We start from the raw sequence: 26,500 nt of genomic DNA, 5'->3' as shown, positions 1-26,500 counted from the left end.
TGTACGGAGATGTTTTTGTTATTACTACCAGATAGCATTTACAGCTGTAGTGATTTACACTGAAGAATATGATGAATCCCTGCATATAGGCAGAACACAATAGAAACACAATCAGAGCAAATAGTGAAAACAGTCAAGCAGACAAGAGTCACTGACTCCTACAGATGTAGGATCTTAATATAATCACACATATGTAGGAGTTTCTCTAACCATAACCCTAAAGATAGGAGTATATCTAACCCTAACCCTATGTAGTATGTAGCTAGATCATTATGGTTGGAAAGGGGACTCTAAAGGCAGAGGTCATCCCTCACAACCTGTCCTGATGTAGAGTGTTATTCCAGGGCCAAATAGGTGTCAGGGCCAGGGATAGGGTGGCACAGGGGACTAACACGGTTTGAGTGAGACCACCTGCACATACACATCCTGCCTCGCTGTTGATACATATACTGGCAGCTGACAACACTGACAGTGGGAGCGGGCAGGGAGGAGAGAGAGAGACACAGCGATATAGAGCCTCATCTGTCTCACCTCCCCTCCGTTGACGTCAAACAACCACTCACACGCATCCCGTTCCACATACTTCTGAACGAAGCCTAACCATTCTCACTCTGCCAACACATCGTTCATCCGTTCACAGCAGTTAGCTCTACCCATAACAAATCTGAATCTACCCAGTAATTATAACTCTACATTCACAGAGCTTCCACTCCCTCTACATTGTAATGGTTTTAAATCACTTTCCAAAAAGTATGAATTGCTCTCTGTTGCATCTGAAGGAGCCCGAGGCACAACTCTTACCTCTATGAAAAGCATTGGTCCTCTCCTCTCTTCTCAAACCCCTCAGTCACAAGATGACTCTCCCAGCCTCCGCCACAGCGCTAGAGGTCCGGCTGCATGCCCACAACACTACTCCCACAGAGTCTAATCTATCCACAGGGTCCTCCAATTTCCTCCAACGTTGGTCTATCCAAGCTGTCTCAGTGTTAGACCAAGGATAATCAATTGGTCTAGTTCCAAAATGAAAAGGTTTCACAAAGCACATATACACATGGAGGTGATGTTTCTGTCTCCAGTGTCTGAGTGAGTGTGTGTGTGAGCTGTACTCACCCTGCTCTGGCACTCAGGCCAGCCCCTCCCCCGCCCCCTCCTCCCTCCCCCTCCCTCCTCCCTCCTCCCCCTCCACCCCTCCTCCTCATCTCCCTCCTCCTCATCCCCTCCTTCCTCCCCCTCCCTCATCCTCCTCCTCCTCCTCCCCCTCCTCCTTCTCCCTCTCTCCAGCCCTCCCACTGCACTTTAAATACACTTCAAGAATCAACAGCCACAGCCAAGCTCCCCACCGTTCCCCTCACCCCTCTCCCCTGACCTTTCCCCTCACCCCCTTCTCCTCTCCCCTCCTCCTTTCCCCTCACCTTCCTTCTCTCTAACATCCCTCTGACCAGATGACTGTCCACAACATTTCCACACACTGACCGGCGTCCCAATCGCTGCACAGCCGTACACGTTCTCATTCTCAAGTGGGCAACAACTTACAGACACAAACGCTCTGCTTCTCTCTCTCTCTCTCCTCTCTCTCTCTCTCTCTCCAATCCTCTGCTATCATCAAGTGGTTTCTCCTCACCAGAGAACAGATCCAGGGTTATGTCAGAGGCTCTCTGTTGAGAAAACATCTGTGGTTCAATCGGTTGCACCATTTGTTGAAGTCTGATGTCCTGGTGTTCCAGCTTTAAACCTCAAGTACACAGAACACTAACCATTATGTGAAATAATGCAAGAGCTATTTATCAAATATTGTTTCATTATTGCTTCCAGCTAAATAAATAGATGACCTCAGAATTATTGCAGGAAGCAAGCTGAGTGTTTTGGAAGTGTCTTTTGGAAGTGTCTTCAAATCAAATCAGATTTTATTGGTCACATACACAAGGTTAGCAGATGTTAATGTGAGTGTAGCGAAATGCTTGTGCTTCTAGTTCCGACCATGCAGTAATATCTAACAAGTAATCTAACAATTTCACAACAACTACCCTTTACACACAAGTGTAAAGGAATGAATAAGAATATGTACATATAAATATATGGATGAGCGATGGCCGAACGGCATAGGCAAGATGCAGTAGATGGTATAGAGTACAGTATATACATATGAGATGAGTAATGTAGGGTATGTAAACATTATATAAAGTGGCTAGTGATACATTACATCAAGATGGCAAGATGCAGTAGATGATATAGAGTACAGTATATACATATGAGATGAGTAATGTAGGGTATGTAAACATTATATAAAGTGGCATTGTTTAAAGTGACTAGTGATACATTTTTTACATCCAATTGTAATTATTAAAGTGGCTAGTGACACGTAAACAGTGATACAAACTGTAGCCATCTCCTATCTACGTCACATCTTTGTATATTTTACGTTTATCTATCTTTGAACTTCTATCTTTTATCAGCATATGAAATATTCCCATGACTTATTCTGCAGAGGCTGAGATGGTGAGAGTCCTCATCTATTCATATGGAGGTCACCACAGACAACCCCAAACTGAAGAGGTGTGTCCTCATCTATTCATATGGATGTCACCACAGACAACCCCAAACTGAAGAGGGATGTCCTCATCTATTCACATGGACGTCACCACAGACAACCCCAAACTGAAGAGGGATGTCCTCATCTATTCATATGGACGTCACCACAGACAACCCCAAACTGAAGAGGGATGTCCTCATCTATTCATATGGATGTCACCACAGACAACCCCAAACTGAAGAGGGATGTCCTCATCTATTCATATGGATGTCACCACAGACAACCCCAAACTGAAGAGGGATGTCCTCATCTATTCATATGGATGTCACCACAGACAACCCCAAACTGAAGAGGTGTGTCCTCATCTATTCATATGGATGTCACCACAGACAACCCCAAACTGAAGAGATGTGTCCTCATCTATTCATATGGACGTCACCACAGACAACCCCAAACTGAAGAGGGATGTCCTCATCTATTCATATGGATGTCACCACAGACAACCCCAAACTGAAGAGGGATGTCCTCATCTATTCATATGGATGTCACCACAGACAACCCCAAACTGAAGAGGGATGTCCTCATCAATTCATATGGATGTCACCACAGACAACCCCAAACTGAAGAGGGATGTCCTCATCTATTCATATGGATGTCACCACAGACAACCCCAAACTGAAGAGGGATGTCCTCATCTATTCATATGGATGTCACCACAGACAACCCCAAACTGAAGAGGGATGTCCTCATCTATTCCTATGGATGTCACCACAGACAACCCCAAACTGAAGAGGGATGTCCTCCTCTATTCATATGGAGGTCACCACAGACAACCCCAAACTGAAGAGAGATGTCCTCATCTATTCATATGGAGGTCACCACAGACAACCCCAAACTGAAGAGGCATGTCCTCATCTATTGCTATGGATGTCACCACAGACAACCCCAAACTGAAGAGGGATGTCCTCATCTATTCATATGGATGTCACCACAGACAACCCCAAACTGAGCTCCCCTACTCCCAGCCTGAATGAGTGTCACTGAGGAGTCACCTCTCATCTCAATTGATCCCAGAACACTTCACATCAGCAGTGAACTCCCACCAGACAGCCTAGTGGTTAAGCACATTGGGCCAGTTACCGAAAGGTCGCTGGTTTGAATCCCCAATCAACTAGGAGACAAATCAGTTGACGTGCGCTTGAGCAATTCACTTATCCCCAGTTGCTCTGGAAACGAGCATCTGCTAAATGATACAAATGTATGTGTTCCAGAACCTCAACGCAATTCCATATAGGACAGAACGTTGTTTACTGGTCGGAGATCAACATTTTGACCGTCCATAAACAAGCGAGAGACATTTCCTTGCTTTATTTGCACCAGGTCTACACCATTTCTCATCATGAGCGGTTGATGGCTTCATTTAAGAGCTGAATGACAAATGTGTTTCCATCTTTGTGCCTGGGACAAAGGACCCTCCCCCAGGACGCCCTGCCACAGTCTATGGAGAATGGAGCAAAACAGTTTGTCACATGCCAAATTACCAGGTACACATGAGGAATAACTATGATTTAGGATTCGTGAGGGAGGGAGGGAGGAAAAGAGAGAAAAGGAGAGAGATACAGAGACAGTGAGAGAGAGAGCAAAGAGCAATTCTGGCATACCTTTCAGAGAGAGGCGAAAAGACTCTCCAGGTTTCCAGGGTCTTGGCACAGCAAACTAAAAGCCACTTTAACTTAGCTCAGAGAACACCATGCTTTGAGTGGAAGATATTTATCTGGATCAACATGTAAAACTCCTGGTGGAAACGTTAAAGTAAGGTAGGTAAGAAAACAAATCCTAGCTTGACCAACATATCAAAATGGCCGAACCAAAGAGTCACTTTTTGGACCAAGACACCAACAAAAAAGCCCCAAAGCCACTTTTCCTCTCACAATATAGACAATGACAGGGTCACAAAATGCCTGAAGATGAAACAAATACTCCCAGGAATAGAGGCTCTTTCTTTCAGACAATAAAGGAGATATTATCCATTCAGATGTAGGCTGGGCTTGTGGCCAGAAGCCACCGTGGGGTTGTTCAGAGAAAGCCCTTCAGAAACAGAAGAGGCAGTTGACCTTGTCGTCTGCTCTGCTTCCTGGGACAGGGTGTGTGTGTATGTCCCACCATCCCAGCCTTTCCTGCTTCCTCCAGTCCAGAATAGCAGAACCGTCGGTCCCAATCCACACTGTGAAACAGTGAAGAACCAAACATACCTCAGTGCTTTCTCAGTCAAGAGGAGGAAGTAATGTAGCAAAACACCTAGGGTGTATTTCCTGCCAGTTTCCTTCCTTCCCATTGTAAACCCCATTGGCCTTCCCCTGGGTGGCCATTGTGGGGATAATGGAGATATTTCAGCACCGTGCCAGGCCATCGGACATGCTCTGAGTGAATGATGCCTTGGCTGGTATTCAGATGTCCGTAGCCTTTCGAGTCAATGTAACTAATGAAGGGTTTATGCAGTAACCTTTGGCACTGTCACACACAAACACACACTCACGCTGTCATCCAATCCAGCCATCTCCCTATTGCCTCTCTCCATTCACAACCCAGTCTAACTTCTAACCTGTCAGGGCTATGGTCAGTAAACCTGAGACCCAGTCAGATTCCAAACTAATATACCTACAGACCCAAAAAGAAAGCTGTGTCTCTCGACCCCTAGACAAAACAGAACGCTGTGTCCCTTAACTCCCCTAGACAAAACAGAAAGCTGTGTCCCTCGACTCCCCTAGACAAAACAGAAAGCAGTGTCCCTCGACTCCCCTAGACAAAACAGAAAGCAGTGTCCCTCGACTCCTAGACAAAACAGAAAGCAGTGTCCCTCGACTCCCCTAGACAAAACAGAAAGCTGTGTCCCTCGACTCCTCTAGACAAAACAGAACGCTGTGTCCCTTAACTCCCCTAGACAAAACAGAAAGCAGTGTCCCTCGACTCCTAGACAAAACAGAAAGCTGTGTCCCTCGACTCCTCTAGACAAAACAGAAAGCTGTGTCCCTCGACTCCCCTAGACAAAACAGAAAGCTGTGTCCCTCGACTCCCCTAGACAAAACAGAAAGCAGTGTCCCTCGACTCTCCTAGACAAAACAGAAAGCTGTGTCCCTCGACTCTCCTAAACAAAACAGAAAGCTGTGTCCCTCGACTCCCCTAGACAAAACAGAAAGCAGTGTCCCTCGACTCCCCTAGACAAAACAGAAAGCTGTGTCCCTCGACTCTCCTAGACAAAACAGAAAGCTGTGTCCCTCGACTCCCCTAGACAAAACAGAAAGCAGTGTCCCTAGACTCCCCTAGACAAAACAGAAAGCAGTGTCCCTCGACTCCCCTAGACAAAACAGAAAGCTGTGTCCCTCGACTCCCCTAGACAAAACAGAAAGCAGTGTCCCTCGACTCCCCTAGACAAAACAGAAAGCAGTGTCCCTCGACTCCCCTAGACAAAACAGAAAGCAGTGTCCCTCGACTCCCCTAGACAAAACAGAAAGCAGTGTCCCTCGACTCCCCTAGACAAAACAGAAAGCAGTGTCCCTCGACTCTCCTAGACAAAACAGAAAGCTGTGTCCCTCGACTCTCCTAGACAAAACAGAAAGCAGTGTCCCTCGACTCCGCTAGACAAAACAGAAAGCAGTGTCCCTCGACTCTCCTAGACAAAACAGAAAGCAGTGTCCCTCGACTCCCCTAGACAAAACAGAAAGCTGTGTCCCTCGACTACCCTAGATAAAACAGAAAGCAGTGTCCCTCGACTCCCCTAGACAAAACAGAAAGCAGTGTCCCTCGACTCTCCTAGACAAAACAGAAAGCAGTGTCCCTCGACTCTCCTAGACAAAACAGAAAGCAGTGTCCCTCGACTACCCTAGACAAAACAGAAAGCAGTGTCCCTCGACTCCCCTAGACAAAACAGAAAGCTGTGTCCCTCGACTCCCCTAGACAAAACAGAAAGCAGTGTCCCTCGACTCCCCTAGACAAAACAGAAAGCAGTGTCCCTCGACTCCCCTAGACAAAACAGAAAGCAGTGTCCCTCGACTCCCCTAGACAAAACAGAAAGCAGTGTCCCTCGACTCCCCTAGACAAAACAGAAAGCAGTGTCCCTCGACTCTCCTAGACAAAACAGAAAGCTGTGTCCCTCGACTCTCCTAGACAAAACAGAAAGCAGTGTCCCTCGACTCCCCTAGACAAAACAGAAAGCAGTGTCCCTCGACTCTCCTAGACAAAACAGAAAGCAGTGTCCCTCGACTCCCCTAGACAAAACAGAAAGCTGTGTCCCTCGACTACCCTAGATAAAACAGAAAGCAGTGTCCCTCGACTCCCCTAGACAAAACAGAAAGCAGTGTCCCTCGACTCTCCTAGACAAAACAGAAAGCTGTGTCCCTCGACTCTCCTAGACAAAACAGAAAGCAGTGTCCCTCGACTCTCCTAGACAAAACAGAAAGCAGTGTCCCTCGACTACCCTAGATAAAACAGAAAGCAGTGTCCCTCGACTCCCCTAGACAAAACAGAAAGCAGTGTCCCTCGACTCCCCTAGACAAAACAGGTTTACAAGTCAAAGATGTGTTATCCCAGACATGTGTATTTTCCTGTATTCAAAGAGGTGTCTATTTTCCTGTGCCGGATAACATCATTCACATACTGTTGGTGTCTATCAGAGCTGTGTATTAGAGGAGGGATGATGTGTTAATGTGGTCATTGATGTGCTCAGATGGACGACCATGTTGTTAAGTGTTTGAATTAGCACAGTAGAGATAGCCGGAGTTAGCTCCTAATGAGACGTTTAGCTACCAGTGTTCTGCACATCACACAGGTCAGATCACTACTAAGGATAGATAGGGGATAAAGTCCCATGGCTCATCAGTCAGGACACTGGCCGTGACCCCGCTCTCAGAGGGTGTCTCAGGGGGAGTTGGAATAAAACACATCTCTAATTAACACGTTTTAATACACACTGCTACATGTGTAAAACAGGACAAATCAAATCACATTTTATTGGTCACATACACATATTTAGCAGATGTTATTGCAGGTGTAGTGAAATGCTTCTGTTCCTAGCTCCAACAGTACAGTAATATCTAACAATTCACAACAATACACACACATCTAAAGTAAAAGAATGGAATTAAGAAATATATGAATATTTGGATGAGCAATGTCGGAGTGGCATTGACTAAAATACAGTAGAATAGCAGTATATACATATGAAATGAGTAAAGCAGCATGTAAACATTATTAAAGTGACTAGTGATTCCACATCCAATCACCCACCACATCCAATCACCCACCCTCCTAATGTCTTAGGATATAACATCATCCTATTAATACAAGAACCTTTGCACTGAAAATGTAGATTATTATGTTCTGTAGTTCAGTTTGATGAGATAAAATATAGATTATTATGTTCTGTAGTTGTCACGGCTGTTGTCGGTGAATGAGGACCAATACGCAGCAGGTACGTGAATGCTCATCTTGATTTTTAATTATCTTTCAAAACGAACATACAAAATAACAAAAACACGAACGATCAACAAAAACAGTCTGGTAAGGCACAAGGCGAAACACAGAACAATCACCCACAAATCACACATACAAACACACCCTAATATATGGAACTCTCAATCAAAGGCAGATAGACAACACCTGCCTTCAACTGAGAGTCCCAACCCCAATCAACCAAACATAGAAACACACAACCTAGACTAACCATAGAATACTAAACATAAACCAAAACCCGGAATTACTAAATCAAACACCCTTTACACAAAACACACCACCCCGAACCACATAAAACAAATACCCCCTGCCACGCCCTGACCAAACTACAAAACAATTAACCTTATATACTGGCCAGGACGTGACAGTACCCCCCCCTTAAAGGTGCTACCCCAGAAGCACCTTAACAAAAAATAATCCCAAGCAACACCAACAAAAAGTCCCCTTTTCTAAAGGGAGGGAAGGGAGGGTGGCTGCCGTCAACGACGGCACTGTGCTACACCCCCCCTCCCCAACCCACCTATTTCTGGAGGTGGCTCTGGCTCCGGCCGTTCCAGGCTGTCGGGCCACTCTGGCATCGCCGGGGGGCAGTCGGGGCAGTCTGGCAATTCGGGAGAGTCTGGGCAGTCTGGCAATTCGGGAGAGTCTGGGCAGTCTGGCAATTCGGGACAGTCTGGGCAGTCTGGCAATTCGGGACAGTCTGGGCAGTCTGGCAATTCGGGACAGTCTGGGCAGTCTGGCAATTCGGGACAGTCTGGGCAGTCTGGCAATTCGGGACAGTCTGGGCAGTCTGGCAATTCGGGACAGTCTGGGCAGTCTGGCCACTCCGGCAGTTCAGGGCAGTCTGGCCACTCCGGCAGTTCAGGGCAGTCTGGCCACTCCGGCAGTTCAGGGCAGTCTGGCCACTCCGGCAGTTCAGGGCAGTCTGGCCACTCCGGCAGTTCAGGGCAGTCTGGCCACTCCGGCAGTTCAGGGCAGTCTGGCCACTCCGGCAGTTCAGGGCAGTCTGGCCACTCCGGCAGTTCAGGGCAGTCTGGCCACTCCGGCAGTTCAGCGCAGTCTGGCCACTCCGGCAGTTCAGCGCAGTCTGGCCACTCCGGCAGTTCAGCGCAGTCTGGCCACTCCGGCAGTTCAGCGCAGTCTGGCCACTCCGGCAGTTCAGCGCAGTCTGGCCACTCCGGCAGTTCAGCGCAGTCTGACCACTCCGGCAGTTCAGCGCAGTCTGACCTCTCTGGCGACTGTTGACTGGCGGGCAGCTCTGACGACTGTTGACTGGCGGGCAGCTCTGACGACTGTTGACTGGCGGGCAGCTCTGACGACTGTTGACTGGCGGGCAGCTCTGACAACTGTTGACTGGCGGGCAGCTCTGACGATGACTGTTGACTGGCGGGCAGCTCTGACGATGACTGTTGACTGGCGGGCAGCTCTGACGATGACTGTTGACTGGCGGGCAGCTCTGACGATGACTGTTGACTGGCGGGCAGCTCGGACGATGACTGTTGACTGGCGGGCAGCTCGGACGATGACTGTTGACTGGCGGGCAGCTCGGACGATGACTGTTGACTGGCGGGCAGCTCGGACGATGACTGTTGACTGGCGGGCAGCTCTGACGATGACTGTTGACTGGCGGGCAGCTCTGATGATGACTGTTGACTGGCGGGCAGCTCTGACGATGACTGTTGACTGGCGGGCAGCTCTGATGAAGACTGTTGACTGGCGGGCAGCTCTGATGAAGACTGTTGACTGGCGAGGCTGGGTTGACGCACTTGTAGCCTGGTGCGTGGTGCTGGTACTGGGCTTACCAGATTATGTACACGCACCTCCAGGCTAGTGCGGGGAGCGGGAACAGGACGAGTCGGACTGGGTTGACGCACTTCCGGGTCCGCACGAGAGACAGGAGCTGGAAACCCAGGGCTATGGAGGCGCACAGCCGGTCTAGATCTTACCTCCTGCACAACCCGCCTTGGCTGGATGGAACTAGTAGCCCTGTACGAGCGGGGTGCTCGTACAGGGCAGACTGGGCTGTGCAGGGGCCTGATGGTAGCCGTGCGTAGAGCGGGAGTTGGGTAGCCTGGTCCTCGGAGGCGTACCGGCGACCAGATGCGCTGCGCAGGCATCCTCCTACCAGGCTGGATGCCCGCTCTAGCACGGCACCTGCGAGGGGCTGGAATAACGCGCACCGGACTGTGCGTGCGTATGGGTGAGATAGTGCGCTCCTCAGCGAAACATAGCGCTCTCCACCCCATACGCTCCTCCATATACCCACGAGTAGCTGGCTTCCGGCTCTTCTTACGCCTAGCCAAACTACCCGTGTGCCCCCCCCCAAAATTTTCTTGGGGGTGCCTCTCGTGCTTCTCCTTCAGCGCGTACTTGGCCTCGTACCACCGCCTCTCTGCCTTGGCTGCCTCAATTTCCCACTGCGGGCGTCGATAATCCCCAGCCTGGTGCCAAGGTCCGGCCCCGTCCAGAACTTCCTCCCAAGTCCACTTCTCCCGCCAGTCCAACTCGAACTCCGTCTGCTCCTTCCTCTGCTGCTTGGTCCTTTGGTGGTGGGTGATTCTGTCACGGCTGTTGTCGGTGAATGAGGACCAATACGCAGCAGGTACGTGAATGCTCATCTTGATTTTTAATTATCTTTCAAAACGAACATACAAAATAACAAAAACACGAACGATCAACAAAAACAGTCTGGTAAGGCACAAGGCGAAACACAGAACAATCACCCACAAATCACACATACAAACACACCCTAATATATGGAACTCTCAATCAAAGGCAGATAGACAACACCTGCCTTCAACTGAGAGTCCCAACCCCAATCAACCAAACATAGAAACACACAACCTAGACTAACCATAGAATACTAAACATAAACCAAAACCCGGAATTACTAAATCAAACACCCTTTACACAAAACACACCACCCCGAACCACATAAAACAAATACCCCCTGCCACGCCCTGACCAAACTACAAAACAATTAACCTTATATACTGGCCAGGACGTGACAGTAGTTCAGTTTGGTGAGATAAAATATAGATTATTATGTTCTGTAGTTCAGTTTGGTGAGATAAAATATAGATTATTATGTTCTGTAGTTCAGTTTGGTGAGATAGAATATAGATTATTATGTTCTGTAGTTCAGTTTGGTGAGATAAAATATAGATTATTATGTTCTGTAGTTCAGTTTGGTGAGATAAAATATATATTATTATGTTCTGTAGTTCAGTTTGGTGAGATAAAATATATATTATTATGTTCTGTAGTTCAGTTTGGTGAGATAAAATATAGATTATTATGTTCTGTAGTTCAGTTTGGTGAGATAAAATATAGATTATTATGTTCTGTAGTTCAGTTTGATGAGATAAAATATAGATTATTATGTTCTGTAGTTCAGTTTGGTGAGATAAAATATAGATTATTATGTTCTGTAGTTCAGTTTGGTGAGATAGAATATAGATTATTATGTTCTGTAGTTCAGTTTGATGAGATAAAATATATATTATTATGTTCTGTAGTTCAGTTTGATGAGATGATGAGATAAAATGGTCAATAGAACTATCAAAATAAAACATGAACTACAATCCTCCTCTATACAATCAACATGTCCTATACCCCCTCTAGATTTCACCCCTCTAGATTTCACCACTCTAGATTTCACCACTCTAGATTTCACCCCTCTAGATTTCATCTGGACTTTGTCACATCTGGAATGACCCAAAATTCACTTCTAGTTGAACTATTCTAGAACCCACAGAACCACTGCACAACTAAACCACTGCTCAACATGCCCAGACAAACACACTAAGAACCAAGAGCCCCCTAACCTAACCTGTCCCCTGTCTGACTGTAACCATAACAGCCTCCTCAGCCCCCTAACCTAACCTGTCCCCTGTCTGACTGTAACCATAACAGCCTCCTCAGCCCCCTAACCTAACCTGTCCCCTGTCTGACTGTAACCATAACAGCCTCCTCAGCCCCCTAACCTAACCTGTCCCCTGTCTGACTGTAACCATAACAGCCTCCTCAGCCTCCTAACCTAACCTGTCCCCTGTCTGACTGTAACCATAACAGCCTCCTCAGCCCCCTAACCTAACCTGTCCCCTGTCTGACTGTAACCATAACAGCCTCCTCAGCCCCCTAACCTAACCTGTCCCCTGTCTGACTGTAACCATAACAGCCTCCTCAGCCCCCTAACCTAACCTGTCCCCTGTCTGACTGTAACCATAACAGCCTCCTCAGCCCCCTAACCTAACCTGTCCCGTGTCTGACTGTAACCATAACAGCCTCCTCAGCCCCCTAACCTAACCTGTCCCCTGTCTGACTGTAACCATAACAGCCTCCTCAGCCCCCTAACCTAACCTGTCCCCTGTCTGACTGTAACCATAACAGCCTCCTCAGCCCCCTAACCTAACCTGTCCCCTGTCTGACTGTAACCATAATAGCCTCCTCAGCCTCCTAACCTAACCTGTCCCCTGTCTGACTGTAACCATAACAGCCTCCTCAGCCCCCTAACCTAACCTGTCCCCTGTCGGACTGTAACCATAACAGCCTCCTCAGCCCCCTAACCTAACCTGTCCCCTGTCTGACTGTAACCATAACAGCCTCCTCAGCCCCCTAACCTAACTTGTCCCCTGTCTGACTGTAACCATAACAGCCTCCTCAGCCCCCTAACCTAACCTGTCCCCTGTCTGACTGTAACCATAACAGCCTCCTCAGCCTCCTAACCTAACCTGTCCCCTGTCTGACTGTAACCATAACAGCCTCCTCAGCCTCCTAACCTAACCTGTCCCCTGTCTGACTGTAACCATAACAGCCTCCTCAGCCCCCTAACCTAACCTGTCCCCTGTCTGACTGTAACCATAACAGCCTCCTCAGCCTCCTAACCTAACCTGTCCCCTGGCTAGTGACCCTACTATTTACCCCTGTCTGGGTCTTCCTCCTCCATTGGAATGCAGATTGACTTGTCATTCACTTTCCCTGCATTGTCAAGGTCCTCCTCAGGAGTTCACACAGTTCACACACACACACACACACACAAACACACACACACACACACACGCATGCACGCACGCACGCACGCACTCAAGCACACACACACGCACACAGACATCCATCCATTATCATCTTCTATTCAAGCCCTATTCACATCTCAAAGACATATCACTCCTGGGTGTGTGTGTGTGTGTATGCCCCTGACTCACTACTGCATATCAGTGCCATAGAGGTGTTTCTCTGTTACCTCCCCAGTTCAGTGTTAATATTTAGTAAGACTCTGAAAGGTACAATAACCATCTGTGTGTGAGGCCTCTGATCGTAAAGCAGAGAGCTGTGTGCCAAGACTTAATAGTCCCTGTCAACGGTGGACACAGTCCCTGTCAACACCTCCACGTCAACAGAAACCACAATAAAACCCAATACAACTTAATAAAACCCAGTACAACTTAATAAAACCCAATACAACTTAACAAAACCCAATTCAACTTAATACAACCCAATACAACTTAATAAAACCCAATACAACTTAATAAAACCCAATACAACTAAACAAAACCCAATACAACTTAATAAAACCCAATAAAACTTTACAAAACCCAATACAACTTAATAAAACCCAATACAACTAAACATAACCCAATACAACTTAATAAAACCCAACACAACGTAATTAATCCCAATACAACTTAACAAACCCCAATACAACTTAACAAAACCCAATACAACTTTAAAAAACAATACAACTTCATAAAACCCAATACAACTTAACAGAACCCAATACAACTTAATAAAACCCAATACAACTTAACAGAACCCAATACCACTTAATAAAACCCAATACAACTTAACAAAACCCAATACAACTTAATAAAACCCAATACAACTTAATACAACCCAATACAACTTAAAAACCAAATACAACTTAATACAACCCAATACAACTTAACAGAACCCAATACAACTTAATAAAACCCAGTACAACTTAATAAAACCCAATACAACTTAACAAAACCCAATTCAACTTAATACAACCCAATACAACTTAATAAAACCCAATACAACTTAATAAAACCCAATACAACTAAACAAAACCCAATACAACTTAATAAAACCCAATAAAAATTTACAAAACCCAATACAACTTAATAAAACCCAATACAACTTAACAAAACCCAATTCAACTTAATAAAACCCAATACAACTTAATAAAACCCAATACAACTAAACATAACCCAATACAACTTAATAAAACCCAACACAACGTAATTAATCCCAATACAACTTAACAAACCCCAATACAACTTAACAAAACCCAATACAACTTTAAAAAACAATACAACTTCATAAAACCCAATACAACTTAACAGAACCCAATACAACTTAATAAAACCCAATACAACTTAACAAAACCCAATACAACTTAACAAAACCCAATACAACTTTAAAAAACAATACAACTTCATAAAACCCAATACAACTTAACAGAACCCAATACAACTTAATAAAACCCAATACAACTTAACAGAACCCAATACCACTTAATAAAACCCAATACAACTTAACAAAACCCAATACAACTTAATACAACCCAATACAACTTAAAAAACAAATACAACTTAACAAAACCCAATACAACTTCATAAAACCCAATACAACTAAACAAAACCCAATACAACTTAATAAAACCCAATACAACTTAATAAAACCCAATACAACTTAATAAAACCCAATACAACTTAAAAAACAAATACAACTTAACAAAACCCAATTCAACTTAATACAACCCAATACAACTTAACAGAACCCAATACCACTTAATAAAACCCAATACAACTTAACAAAACCCAATACAACTAAACATAACCCAATACAACTTAATAAAACCCAACACAACGTAATTAATCCCAATACAACTTAACAAACCCCAATACAACTTAACAAAACCCAATACAACTTTAAAAAACAATACAACTTCATAAAACCCAATACAACTTAACAGAACCCAATACAACTTAATAAAACCCAATACAACTTAACAGAACCCAATACCACTTAATAAAACCCAATACAACTTAACAAAACCCAATACAACTTAAGAAAACCCAATACAACTTTAAAAAACAATACAACTTCATAAAACCCAATACAACTTAACAGAACCCAATACAACTTAATAAAACCCAATACAACTTAACAGAACCCAATACCACTTAATAAAACCCAATACAACTTAACAAAACCCAATACAACTTAATACAACCCAATACAACTAAACAAAACCCAATACAACTTAATAAAACCCAATACAACTTAATAAAACCCAATACAACTTAATAAAACCCAATACAACTTAAAAAACAAATACAACTTAACAAAACCCAATTCAAGTTAATACAACCCAATACAACTTAACAGAACCCAATACCACTTAATACAACCCAATACAACTTAACAAAACCCAATACAACTAAACATAACCCAATACAACTTAATAAAACCCAACACAACGTAATTAATCCCAATACAACTTAACAAACCCCAATACAACTTAACAAAACCCAATACAACTTTAAAAAACAATACAACTTCATAAAACCCAATACAACTTAACAGAACCCAATACAACTTAATAAAACCCAATACAACTTAACAGAACCCAATACCACTTAATAAAACCCAATACAACTTAACAAAACCCAATACAACTTAACAAAACCCAATACAACTTTAAAAAACAATACAACTTCATAAAACCCAATACAACTTAACAGAACCCAATACAACTTAATAAAACCCAATACAACTTAACAGAACCCAATACCACTTAATAAAACCCAATACAACTTAACAAAACCCAATACAACTTAATACAACCCAATACAACTTAAAAACAAATACAACTTAACAAAACCCAATACAACTTAATAAAACCCAATACAACTTAATACAACCCAATACAACTTAAAAAACAAATACAACTTAACAAAACCCAATTCAACTTAATACAACCCAATACAACTTAACAGAACCCAATACCACTTAATACAACCCAATACAACTTAACAAAACCCAATACAACTTAATACAACCCAATACAACTAAACAAAACCCAATACAACTTAATAAAACCCAATACAACTTAATAAAACCCAATACAACTTAATAAAACCCAATACAACTTAAAAAACAAATACAACTTAACAAAACCCAATTCAACTTAATACAACCCAATACAACTTAACAGAACCCAATACCACTTAATACAACCCAATACAACTTAACAAAACCCAATACAACTAAACATAACCCAATACAACTTAATAAAACCCAACACAACGTAATTAATCCCAATACAACTTAACAAACCCCAATACAACTTAACAAAACCCAATACAACTTTAAAAAACAATACAACTTCATAAAACCCAATACAACTTAACAGAACCCAATACAACTTAATAAAACCCAATACAACTTAACAGAACCCAATACCACTTAATAAAACCCAATACAACTTAACAAAACCCAATACAACTTAACAAAACCCAATACAACTTTAAAAAACAATACAACTTCATAAAACCCAATACAACTTAACAGAACCCAATACAACTTAATAAAACCCAATACAACTTAACAGAACCCAATACCACTTAATAAAACCCAATACAACTTAACAAAACCCAATACAACTTAATACAACCCAATACAACTTAAAAAACAAATACAACTTAACAAAACCCAATACAACTTAATAAAACCCAATACAACTTAATACAACCCAATACAACTTAAAAAACAAATACAACTTAACAAAACCCAATTCAACTTAATACAACCCAATACAACTTAACAGAACCCAATACCACTTAATACAACCCAATACAACTTAACATAACCCAATACCACTTAATAAAACCCAATACAACTTAACAAAACCCAATACAACTTAACAAAACCCAATACAACTTAATAAAACCCAATACAACTTAATAAAACCCAATACAACTTAATAAAACCCAATGCTCTGACTGTGATCTGCAGCGCTGGAGGCTCCGAGAGCTGAAAACTCTCCAAATTAAACTATATGTGTGTCCCAAATGGCACCCTGTTCCCTATGGGCTCTGGTCAAAGTAGTGCACTATAGTGAATAGGGTGCCACTTGGAAACACAACCCAGGATAACTCTGCTAGCCTCTCCACACTCAGAGTAGCAGTGGCTAAACAGATCTTCCACACCGCTGCCCTTGTTATCCTGCTAGCCTTTGAGTAACCTCATTTTCCAGTTTCTAATTGTCTCACTGCTGGGTTGAGGCTGGCGCAGACAGAGTTGAAACCCTTGGTCATGTAGCAGTCATTCCTGCTCATAATGTTTTACCAAGGGATTCAATCATGTCTGCTGGTTTGAAAACAGAACACCGATCAGGGCTGTGGACATTATGGCTTGACAGGATGTTAACAACCTTGTTATAGGATTTATTTTATACAAATAATATAATCACCACTTATTGTATTATGAAAATATAAATAGTTTTTTCTTTACATAGATTATTAAAGCAGGGCACTGGGCAGGACTGAAGACACCAAAACAGATGAACATAGACACCAACAGACTTTGTTACAGGATTGATTGCTATAGGATTTATCTATGCTTCCCAGTAGAGGCACTTTGATTAGGAAAAATAATGCCACCTCTAAACGTAATGTATTTTATTTCTCTCTACAGGTTTTCCTTCAAGTCTTTGGATTCTAAATATCTGTCAATCTTTCCCTGCGGCGCTACGTTGCCCTGCGTCATATCCCTGGATATGTTCGAGAATTATGCTGTGGTTAAGTGGTTTTTCTATAAATCCCTTGACTGCTTATGACTGGATTACATTATATTGAGGAATTATCCCACTTTAGAGTTTAAAGGTTCAACCAAATAGCACAGCGGGTTACTGCAGCTTTCCCATTCACTCACAGCGGAGACGGGAGTCCCCAAACAACCTAGGCTGACATCCATGTAATGGAGTATGAATGAGGTGAATCAAGAATGAAAATACATTATAGACCGAACTGAGTCTCCAATGAAAGAAAGTCATCCTGGGTTACTCTGTCTTCAACATCCATAAACGAGGTGAATCAAGTATGAAAATACATTATAGACCAAGCTGAGTTTATACATGTGTCTTTTCCCCAATAAAAGGAAGACAAACTCAATGAAAAATGCACTTGCAAATGATATTATCTATCCAATGCCACTCTAAGATTTGCTGTCCCTGCAGGCTATAGTGCAGTACACAAAGAAACATTGATTTCACCCTCTAGTTAGTCGTTAAGGGTCCTGGGCAGAGTTGAGAAACAATGGTGTCTAAGTGGAGCTTACAGAGAAAGTTATTTTATACAGGGTCATTACTTTGTTCCTCCTAAAGAGTGTGACGATCTCCTCTATAGCTGCTGAGAATTAGAATGGAGTGAGGTTAGCACCTTCACACACTGTTACTACTTCACTAAGGAACTAATGAGGATCTGTTCTCCTGTTGAGGAATTCACCTTCACAGAGCTCTAATGACTGCATTAGTGGATGGACGGAGCTTCCCATCATAAAGTTTAGGAAATGGACACTCACATCTTGTTAATAGATCAATTCAATGCTCTTGTGCCATTGGCCAACCGGTTGGTTTGACTAATCAACCAGTCTTAACTGTTTTGAGAGGGTGGTGCTAGAAATCCCATCTCTGTTTAGGGAAGGTGGGGACACATTGTGGACCATAAACTACAGTGTAAGCTGCCAGGATGAGGACAGGTCTGTGTGGGACAGCTATAGAGGACATAGTAGACTGCCATGATGAGGACAGGTCTGTGTGGGACAGCTATAGAGGACAGATTAGACTGCCATGATGAGGACAGGTCTGTGTGGGACAGCTAGAGAGGACAGAGTAGACTGTCATGATGAGGACAGGTCTGTGTGGGACAGCTATAGAGGACAGAGTAGACTGCCATGATGAGGACAGGTCTGTGTGGGACAGCTAGAGAGGACAGAGTAGACTGCCATGATGAGGACAGGTCTGTGTGGGACAGCTAGAGAGGACAGAGTAGACTGCCATGATGAGGACAGGTCTGTGTGGGACAGCTAGAGAGGACAGAGTAGACTGTCATGATGAGGACAGGTCTGTGTGGGACAGCTTTAGAGGACAGGGTGCTGTCATGATGAGGACAAGTCTGTGAGGGACAGCTTTAGAGGACAGGGTTACTGTCAGGATGAGGACAGGTCTGTGTGGGACAACTATAGAGGACAGAGTAGACTGTCATGATGAGGACAGGTCTGTGTGGGACAGCTTTAGAGGACAGGGTTACTGTCAGGATGAGGACAGGTCTGTGTAGGACAGCTGGAGAGACCATGACTTTGGATTCACTCATACTGAGAGAGAAGGGGGTTTCAAGTCAGCTGCACAGAGAGGGAGATCACCTTTTCAGCAGCAGAGAGAGAGATCACCCTTTCAGCAGCAGAGAGGGAGATCCCCTTTTCAGCAGGAGAGAGGGAGATCACCTTTTCAGCAGCAGAGAGGGAGATCACCTTTTCAGCAGCAGAGAGGGAGATCACATTTTCAGCAGCAGAGAGGGAGATCACCTTTTCAGCAGCAGAGAGAGAGATCACCTTTTCAGCACCAGAGAGGGAGATCACCTTTTCAGCAGCAGAGAGGGAGATCACCTTTTCAGCAGCAGAGAGAGAGATCACCTTTTCAGCAGCAGAGAGGGAGATCACCTTTTCAGCAGCAGAGAGGGAGATCACCTTTTCAGCAGCAGAGAGGGAGATCACCTTTTCAGCAGCAGAGAGGGAGATCACCTTTTCAGCAGCAGAGAGGGAGATCACCTTTTCAGCAGGAGAGAGGGAGATCACCTTTTCAGCAGCAGAGAGGGAGATCACCTTTTCAGCAGCAGAGAGGGAGATCACCTTTTCAGCAGCAGAGAGAGAGATCACCTTTTCAGCAGCAGAGAGGGAGATCACCTTTTCAGCAGCAGAGAGGGAGATCACCTTTTCAGCAGCAGAGAGGGAGATCACCTTTTTCAGCAGCAGAGAGAGAGATCACCTTTTCAGCAGCAGAGAGGGAGATCACCTTTTCAGCAGCAGAGAGGGAGATCACCTTTTCAGCAGCAGAGAGGGAGATCACCTTTTCAGCAGCAGAGAGGGAGATCACCTTTTCAGCAGCAGAGAGGGAGATCACCTTTTCAGCAGCAGAGAGGGAGATCACCTTTTCAGCAGCAGAGAGGGAGATCACCTTTTCAGCAGCAGAGAGGGAGATCACCTTTCAACAGCAGAGACAAAGGTCAGAGTGACTTCTAGACTCGTTAAGTGGAATGTGTCAGTTAACAATATTAAATTAGACTGACTGAGAGACAGAGGACAGGGAGTTGGCACAGGGCTACTACACAGCTAATAAAAACCTGGATAGGCCTTTATGAGAGAGAGAGAAAGAGAGAGAGAAAGAGAGAAACAGAGACAGAGAGAAAGAGAGAGAGAGAGAAAGAAAGAAAAAGAAAGAAAGAAAGAAAGAAAGAAAGAAAGAAAGAAAGAAAGAAAGAAAGAAAGAAAGAAAGAAAGAAAGAAAGAAAGAAAGAAAGAAAGAAAGAAAGAAAGAAAGAGAGAAAAGGTGAGAGGGGACGTCACCTCCTCGTCCTCAGCCCTGAGATGACAAGCTAGAGGCTTTATTAAGGACCAAGACCCCCTCAGTGTTTTAGACATCTCAAAACTCATTTTAGAGAGAAATAATCCCATTGAAAAGTTTATTTCTGTAGAGTGAAATCTGTAGTGACATTTCTGTAGAGTGGGACACCAGTTAAACATGTAACTCATGTATCGTCAAGCAGGCTTACTCACAATCCAATGAGTTAGTTATTAGCAAGGAGGAAATGGAAATGCCCCCCCACCCTGCATCCTGTTAAGCATTATTTCAGACATTCATTCAAGATGAGCTTTGTTCATATGGAGTTCACAGCAGACCACCCGGCTATGCACGACCCAACCCAGAGTTTAGTAGAGTACAGTGAACCTCCATAGGGAATACCCGGCCAAACAGGATCTAACCCAGAGTTTAGTAGAGTACAGTGAACCTCCATAGGGAACACCCAGCCAAACAGGATCTAACCCAGAGTTTAGTAGAGTACAGTGAAGCTCCATAGGGAACACCCAGCCAAACAGGATCTAACCCAGAGTTTAGTAGAGTACAGTAAACCTCCATAGGGAACACCTGGCCAAACAGGGTCTGACCCAGAGTTTAGTAGAGTACAGTAAACCTCCATAGGGAACACCCAGCCAAACAGGATCTGACCCAGTTTAGTAGAGTACAGTAAACCTCCATAGAGAACACCTGGCCAAACAGGATCTGACCCAGAGTTTAGTAGAGTACAGTAAACCTCCATAGAGAACACCTGGCCAAACAGGATCTGACCCAGAGTTTAGTAGAGTACAGTAAACCTCCATAGAGAACACCTGGCCAAACAGGATCTGACCCAGAGTTTAGTAGAGTACAGTAAACCTCCATAGAGAACACCTGGCCAAACAGGATCTGACCCAGAGTTTAGTAGAATACAGTAAACCTCCATAGAGAACACCTGGCCAAACAGGATCTGACCCAGAGTTTAGTAGAGTACAGTAAACCTCCATAGGGAACACCCGGCCAAACAGGATCTGACCCAGAGTTTAGTAGAGTACAGTAAACCTCCATAGAGAACACCTGGCCAAACAGGATCTGACCCAGAGTTTAGTAGAGTACAGTAAACCTCCATAGAGAACACCTGGCCAAACAGGATCTGACCCAGAGTTTAGTAGAGTACAGTAAACCTCCATAGAGAACATCTGGCCAAACAGGATCTGACCCAGAGTTTAGTAGAGTACAGTAAACCTCCATAGAGGACACCTGGCCAAACAGGATCTGACCCAGAGTTTAGTAGAGTACAGTAAACCTCCATAGAGAACAATACTCAGAGGAGGAAAGGAACCATGCTTCAACATCTCCCTAATTATAATCATTTAACTCTCCTTCCACATGAGCAACAAAACATCTGCTTCTCATAATAAGGTGACTGGGATTAGTAGGGACATACATACACAAGCACATACACATGCACGGACACGAACACGCACATGCAAGGATGCACACAAGCACGCACACACACCCCTGCACAGTCAGCGTCAAGGGAGAGGAAGAAAGGCTGACAAGAATAACAGATAAGAACTGAATTCAGGTCTGTTTTCATAATGGAGAAAATATGGTGTGGCGTTTGGGATGCTATTTGATTATAACAGATAAGAACTGAACTCAAGTCTGTTTTCATTATGGAGAAAATATGGTGTGGCGTTTGGGATGCTATTTGATTATAACAGATAAGAACTGAACTCAAGTCTGTTTTCATTATGGAGAAAATATGGTGTGGCGTTTGGGATGCTATTTGATTATAACAGATAAGAACTGAACTCAAGTCTGTTTTCATTATGGAGAAAATATGGTGTGGCGTTTGGGATGCTATTTGATTATAACAGATAAGAACTGAACTCAAGTCTGTTTTCATTATGGAGAAATTATGGTGTGGCGTTTGGGATGCTATGTGATTATTGTTATTTCTGGCTCCAGACTTTATTAATAAATGAACTGAGACAGATGTTCAACACTTGTCATTCTGTTGTTGTGGTCCATGTGTCTCTCTTCCTGTTAAGAAGTGATTTCCTTCTCCTATTTCAGCTGAGAAAACAGAAACGGAACGGCACGTTAAAATAACACATCATTCACAGTTCATTTAGAAAACAAATGACATTAGAATCTAAATGAAAACTGGAATACGTGGGAACACCTCTACAAGACAAAACATCTCATGGCATATCATGCTCAGATTGGTGTGTGTGTGTGTGTGTGTCTGTGTGTGTGTGTGTGTGTGTGTGTGTGTGTGTGTGTGTGTGTGTGTGTGTGTGTGTTGTGTGTGTGTGTGTGTGTGTGTGTGTGTGTGTGTGTGTGTGTGTGTGTGTGTGTGTGTGTGTGTGTGTGTGTGTGTGTGTGTGTGTGTGTGTGTGTGTGTGTGTGTGTGTGTGTTGCATCACCCTAATTCTACTCCATAATGACTCCCTCCATAGCTGGCTCTCCTGTACCCTGCTAGAATGTAGGCCAGGCCAGGCCAGGGACCAGGCTCTGTGTATACAGAGTCATAATGATATGCCTCCAGGGAGGAGAGAGCAGAGCAGAGTCACTCAAGTGGAACAAATACACACTGCCCTGTTACACAATGTGGTCACTTTCACATAATGCACAAGCCATGACAGAAGGGTGGGAACCCGATGACCAACCTACATGTACACATTGCTGGCTCGCCGGCTTCTACACATAGTTAGCTGAGTTTCCAGGTTCCCCTAGATGTTTCCAGGTTACCCTAGTTGTTTCCAGGTTACCCTAGATGTTTCCAGGTTACCCTAGTGTTTTCCAGGTTACCCTAGATGTTTCCAGGTTACCCTAGATGTTTCCAGGTTCCCCTAGATGTTTCCAGGTTACCCTAGATGTTTCCAGGTTACCCTAGTTGTTTCCAGGTTACCCTAGTTGTTTCCAGGTTACCCTAGTTGTTTCCAGGTTACCCTAGTTGTTTCCAGGTTACCCTAGATGTTTCCAGGTTACCCTAGTTGTTTCCAGGTTACCCTAGTTGTTTCCAGGTTACCCTAGTTGTTTCCAGGTTACCCTAGATGTTTCCAGGTTACCCTAGATGTTTCCAGGTTACCCTAGTTGTTTCCAGGTTACCCTAGTGTTTTCCAGGTTACCCTAGTTGTTTCCAGGTTCCCCTAGATGTTTCCAGGTTACACTAGTTGTTTCCAGGTTCCCCTAGATGTTTCCAGGTTACCCTAGTTGTTTCCAGGTTACCCTAGTTGTTTCCAGGTTACCCTAGTTGTTTCCAGGTTACCCTAGATGTTTCCAGGTTACCCTAGTTGTTTCCAGGTTCCCCTAGATGTTTCCAGGTTACCCTAGTTGTTTCCAGGTTACCCTAGTTGTTTCCAGGTTCCCCTAGATGTTTCCAGGTTACCTTAGTTGTTTCCAGGTTACCCTAGATGTTTCCAGGTTACCCTAGTTGTTTCCAGGTTACCCTAGTTGTTTCCAGGTTACCCTAGTTGTTTCCAGGTTACCCTAGATGTTTCCAGGTTACCCTAGTTGTTTCCAGGTTCCCCTAGTTGTTTCCAGGTTACCCTAGTTGTTTCCAGGTTCCCCTAGATGTTTCCAGGTTACCTTAGTTGTTTCCAGGTTACCCTAGATGTTTCCAGGTTACCCTAGTTGTTTCCAGGTTACCCTAGATGTTTCCAGGTTACCATAGATGTTTCCAGGTTACCCTAGTTGTTTCCAGGTTCCCCTAGATGTTTCCAGGTTACCCTAGTTGTTTCCAGGTTACCCTAGTTGTTTCCAGGTTACCCTAGATGTTTCCAGGTTACCCTAGTTGTTTCCAGGTTACCCTAGATGTTTCCAGGTTACCCTAGATGTTTCCAGGTTACCCTAGTTGTTTCCAGGTTACCCTAGTTGTTTCCAGGTTACCCTAGTTAATTCCAGGTTACCCTAGTTGTTTCCAGTTTACCCTAGATGTTTCCAGGTTACCCTAGTTGTTTCCAGGTTACCCTAGATGTTTCCAGGTTACCCTAGTTGTTTCCAGGTAACCCTAGTAGTTGTTTCCAGGTTACCCTAGTTGTTTCCAGGTTACCCTAGATGTTTCCAGGTTACCCTAGTTGTTTCCAGGTTACCTTAGTGTTTTCCAGGTTACCCTAGATGTTTCCAGGTTACCCTAGTGTTTTCCAGGTTACCCTAGATGTTTCCAGGTTACCCTAGTTGTTTCCAGGTTACCCTAGATGTTTCCAGGTTACCCTAGTTGTTTCCAGGTTACCCTAGTGTTTTCCAGGTTACCCTAGTGTTTTCCAGGTTACCCTAGATGTTTCCAGGTTACCCTAGATGTTTCCAGGTTACCCTAGATGTTTCCAGGTTACCCTAGTGTTTTCCAGGTTACCCTAGATGTTTCCAGATTACCCTAGATGTTTCCAGGTTACCCTAGATGTTTCCAGGTTACCCTAGTTGTTTCCAGGTTACCCTAGTTGTTTCCAGGTTACCCTAGATGTTTCCAGGTTACCCTAGATGTTTCCAGGTTACCCTAGTGTTTTCCAGGTTACCCTAGATGTTTCCAGGTTCCCCTAGATGTTTCCAGGTTACCCTAGATGTTTCCAGGCTACCCTAAATCCACTTCACTGCAGATGAAGGAGAGGAGACGGAGGATTTTTAAGCCTTGGGACAACTGAGACATGGATTGTATGTGTGCCATTCAGAGGGTGAATGGGCAAGACAAAATATTGATGTGCCTTTGAACAGGGTCTGTTAGTAGGTACCAGGAGGACCGGTTTGTATTGAGAACTGTAACGCTGCTGGGTTTTTCACGCTCAACAGTGTCTTGTGTGTATCAAGAATGGTCCACCACCCAATGGAGATCCAGCCAACTTGACACAACTGTGGGAAGCATTGGAGTCAACATGGGCCAGTATCCCTGTGGAATGCTTTCGACGTCTTGTAGAGTTCATGCCCCAACAAATTGAGGCTGTTCTGAGGGCAAAAGGGGGTGTAACTTAATGTTAGGAAGGTGTTCCTAATGTTTGGTATACTCAGTGTATAACAATGTTATGGTATAATATCCAGGACAATGCTTTACTCTGTGTTATACTGTATATGTAGGTTAAGTTATGCTGTAAATGACACGGAGAAGGAGCGAGATAGAAAGAGAGAGAAAAAGAATGAGAAAGAAAGAGAGAGAGAGAGAGAGAGAGAGAGAGAGAGAGAGAGAGAGAGAGAGAGAGAGAGAGAGAGAGAGTGAATTTGGCATGTCTCTGTCACAGCAGCATTCCACACCAAGTCACTAGTAGTCAGACTGAGGTTCAACAGGGAGCCTTTGGTGAGGGGGCTCTACCACTGTTATTATAGACCTGGAGAAGAGAACTCTCTCTCTCTGTCTCTATCTCTGTCTCTCTCTCTGGTCTATCTCGCTGTCTGTCTCTATCTCTGTCTCTCTCTCTGTCTATCTCGCTGTCTGTCTCTATCTATCTCTCTCTCTGTCCATCTCTCTGTCTCTCTCTCTCTCTCTTTCTGTCTCTATCTCTCTCACACACACTCTCTCTCTCTCTCTCTCCTCTATCTCTCTCTCGATCTCTGTCTCTCTCTCTGTCCATCTCTCTCTCTCTTTCTGTATCAGGTATCAAGGTAAGACCCAGATGCAGACCGTGTTGAAGTAACAATGTTTATTACAGCAACAGGGGCAAAGGTACAGGAAGGCAGGCTCAGGGTCAGGTCATGCAGAGGTCGGTAATCCAGAGGTGGAGCAAAGGTATGGAACCCTGACCTGTTCACCGGACGTGCTACCTGTCCCAGACCTGCTGTTTTCAACTCTCTAGAGACAGCAGGAGCGGTAGAGATACTCTCAAAGATCG

At 44.2% G+C, this 26,500-nt stretch overlaps 1 protein-coding gene across 2 annotated transcripts in view; it reads right to left on the bottom strand.

Moving 5' to 3' along the window:
• Window positions 1–26,500, bottom strand: part of LOC106576510 (prickle-like protein 1) — a 71,414-nt gene that overhangs the window by 29,537 nt on the left and 15,377 nt on the right. The window contains exon 1 of one of the 2 annotated variants that reach the window (XM_082964112.1): window positions 802–1,107. The exons of the other annotated variant lie outside the window; for it this stretch is intronic. Coding sequence (XP_082820238.1) covers window positions 802–816 — 15 coding nt within the window. The 5' untranslated portion in view covers window positions 817–1,107. Of the gene's footprint in view, window positions 1–801; window positions 1,108–26,500 lie in introns of those variants that run through there. 2 annotated transcript variants of the gene reach the window in all.

The sequence above is a fragment of the Salmo salar genome, chromosome 17 (assembly GCF_965601325.2).
Source record: "Salmo salar chromosome 17, fSalSal1, whole genome shotgun sequence".
In the NCBI taxonomy this organism is placed as follows: Eukaryota; Metazoa; Chordata; class Actinopteri; order Salmoniformes; family Salmonidae; genus Salmo; species Salmo salar.
The sequence above is the reverse complement of the archived record's forward strand: the minus strand, read 5'-3'. Positions and strand labels throughout refer to the sequence as shown.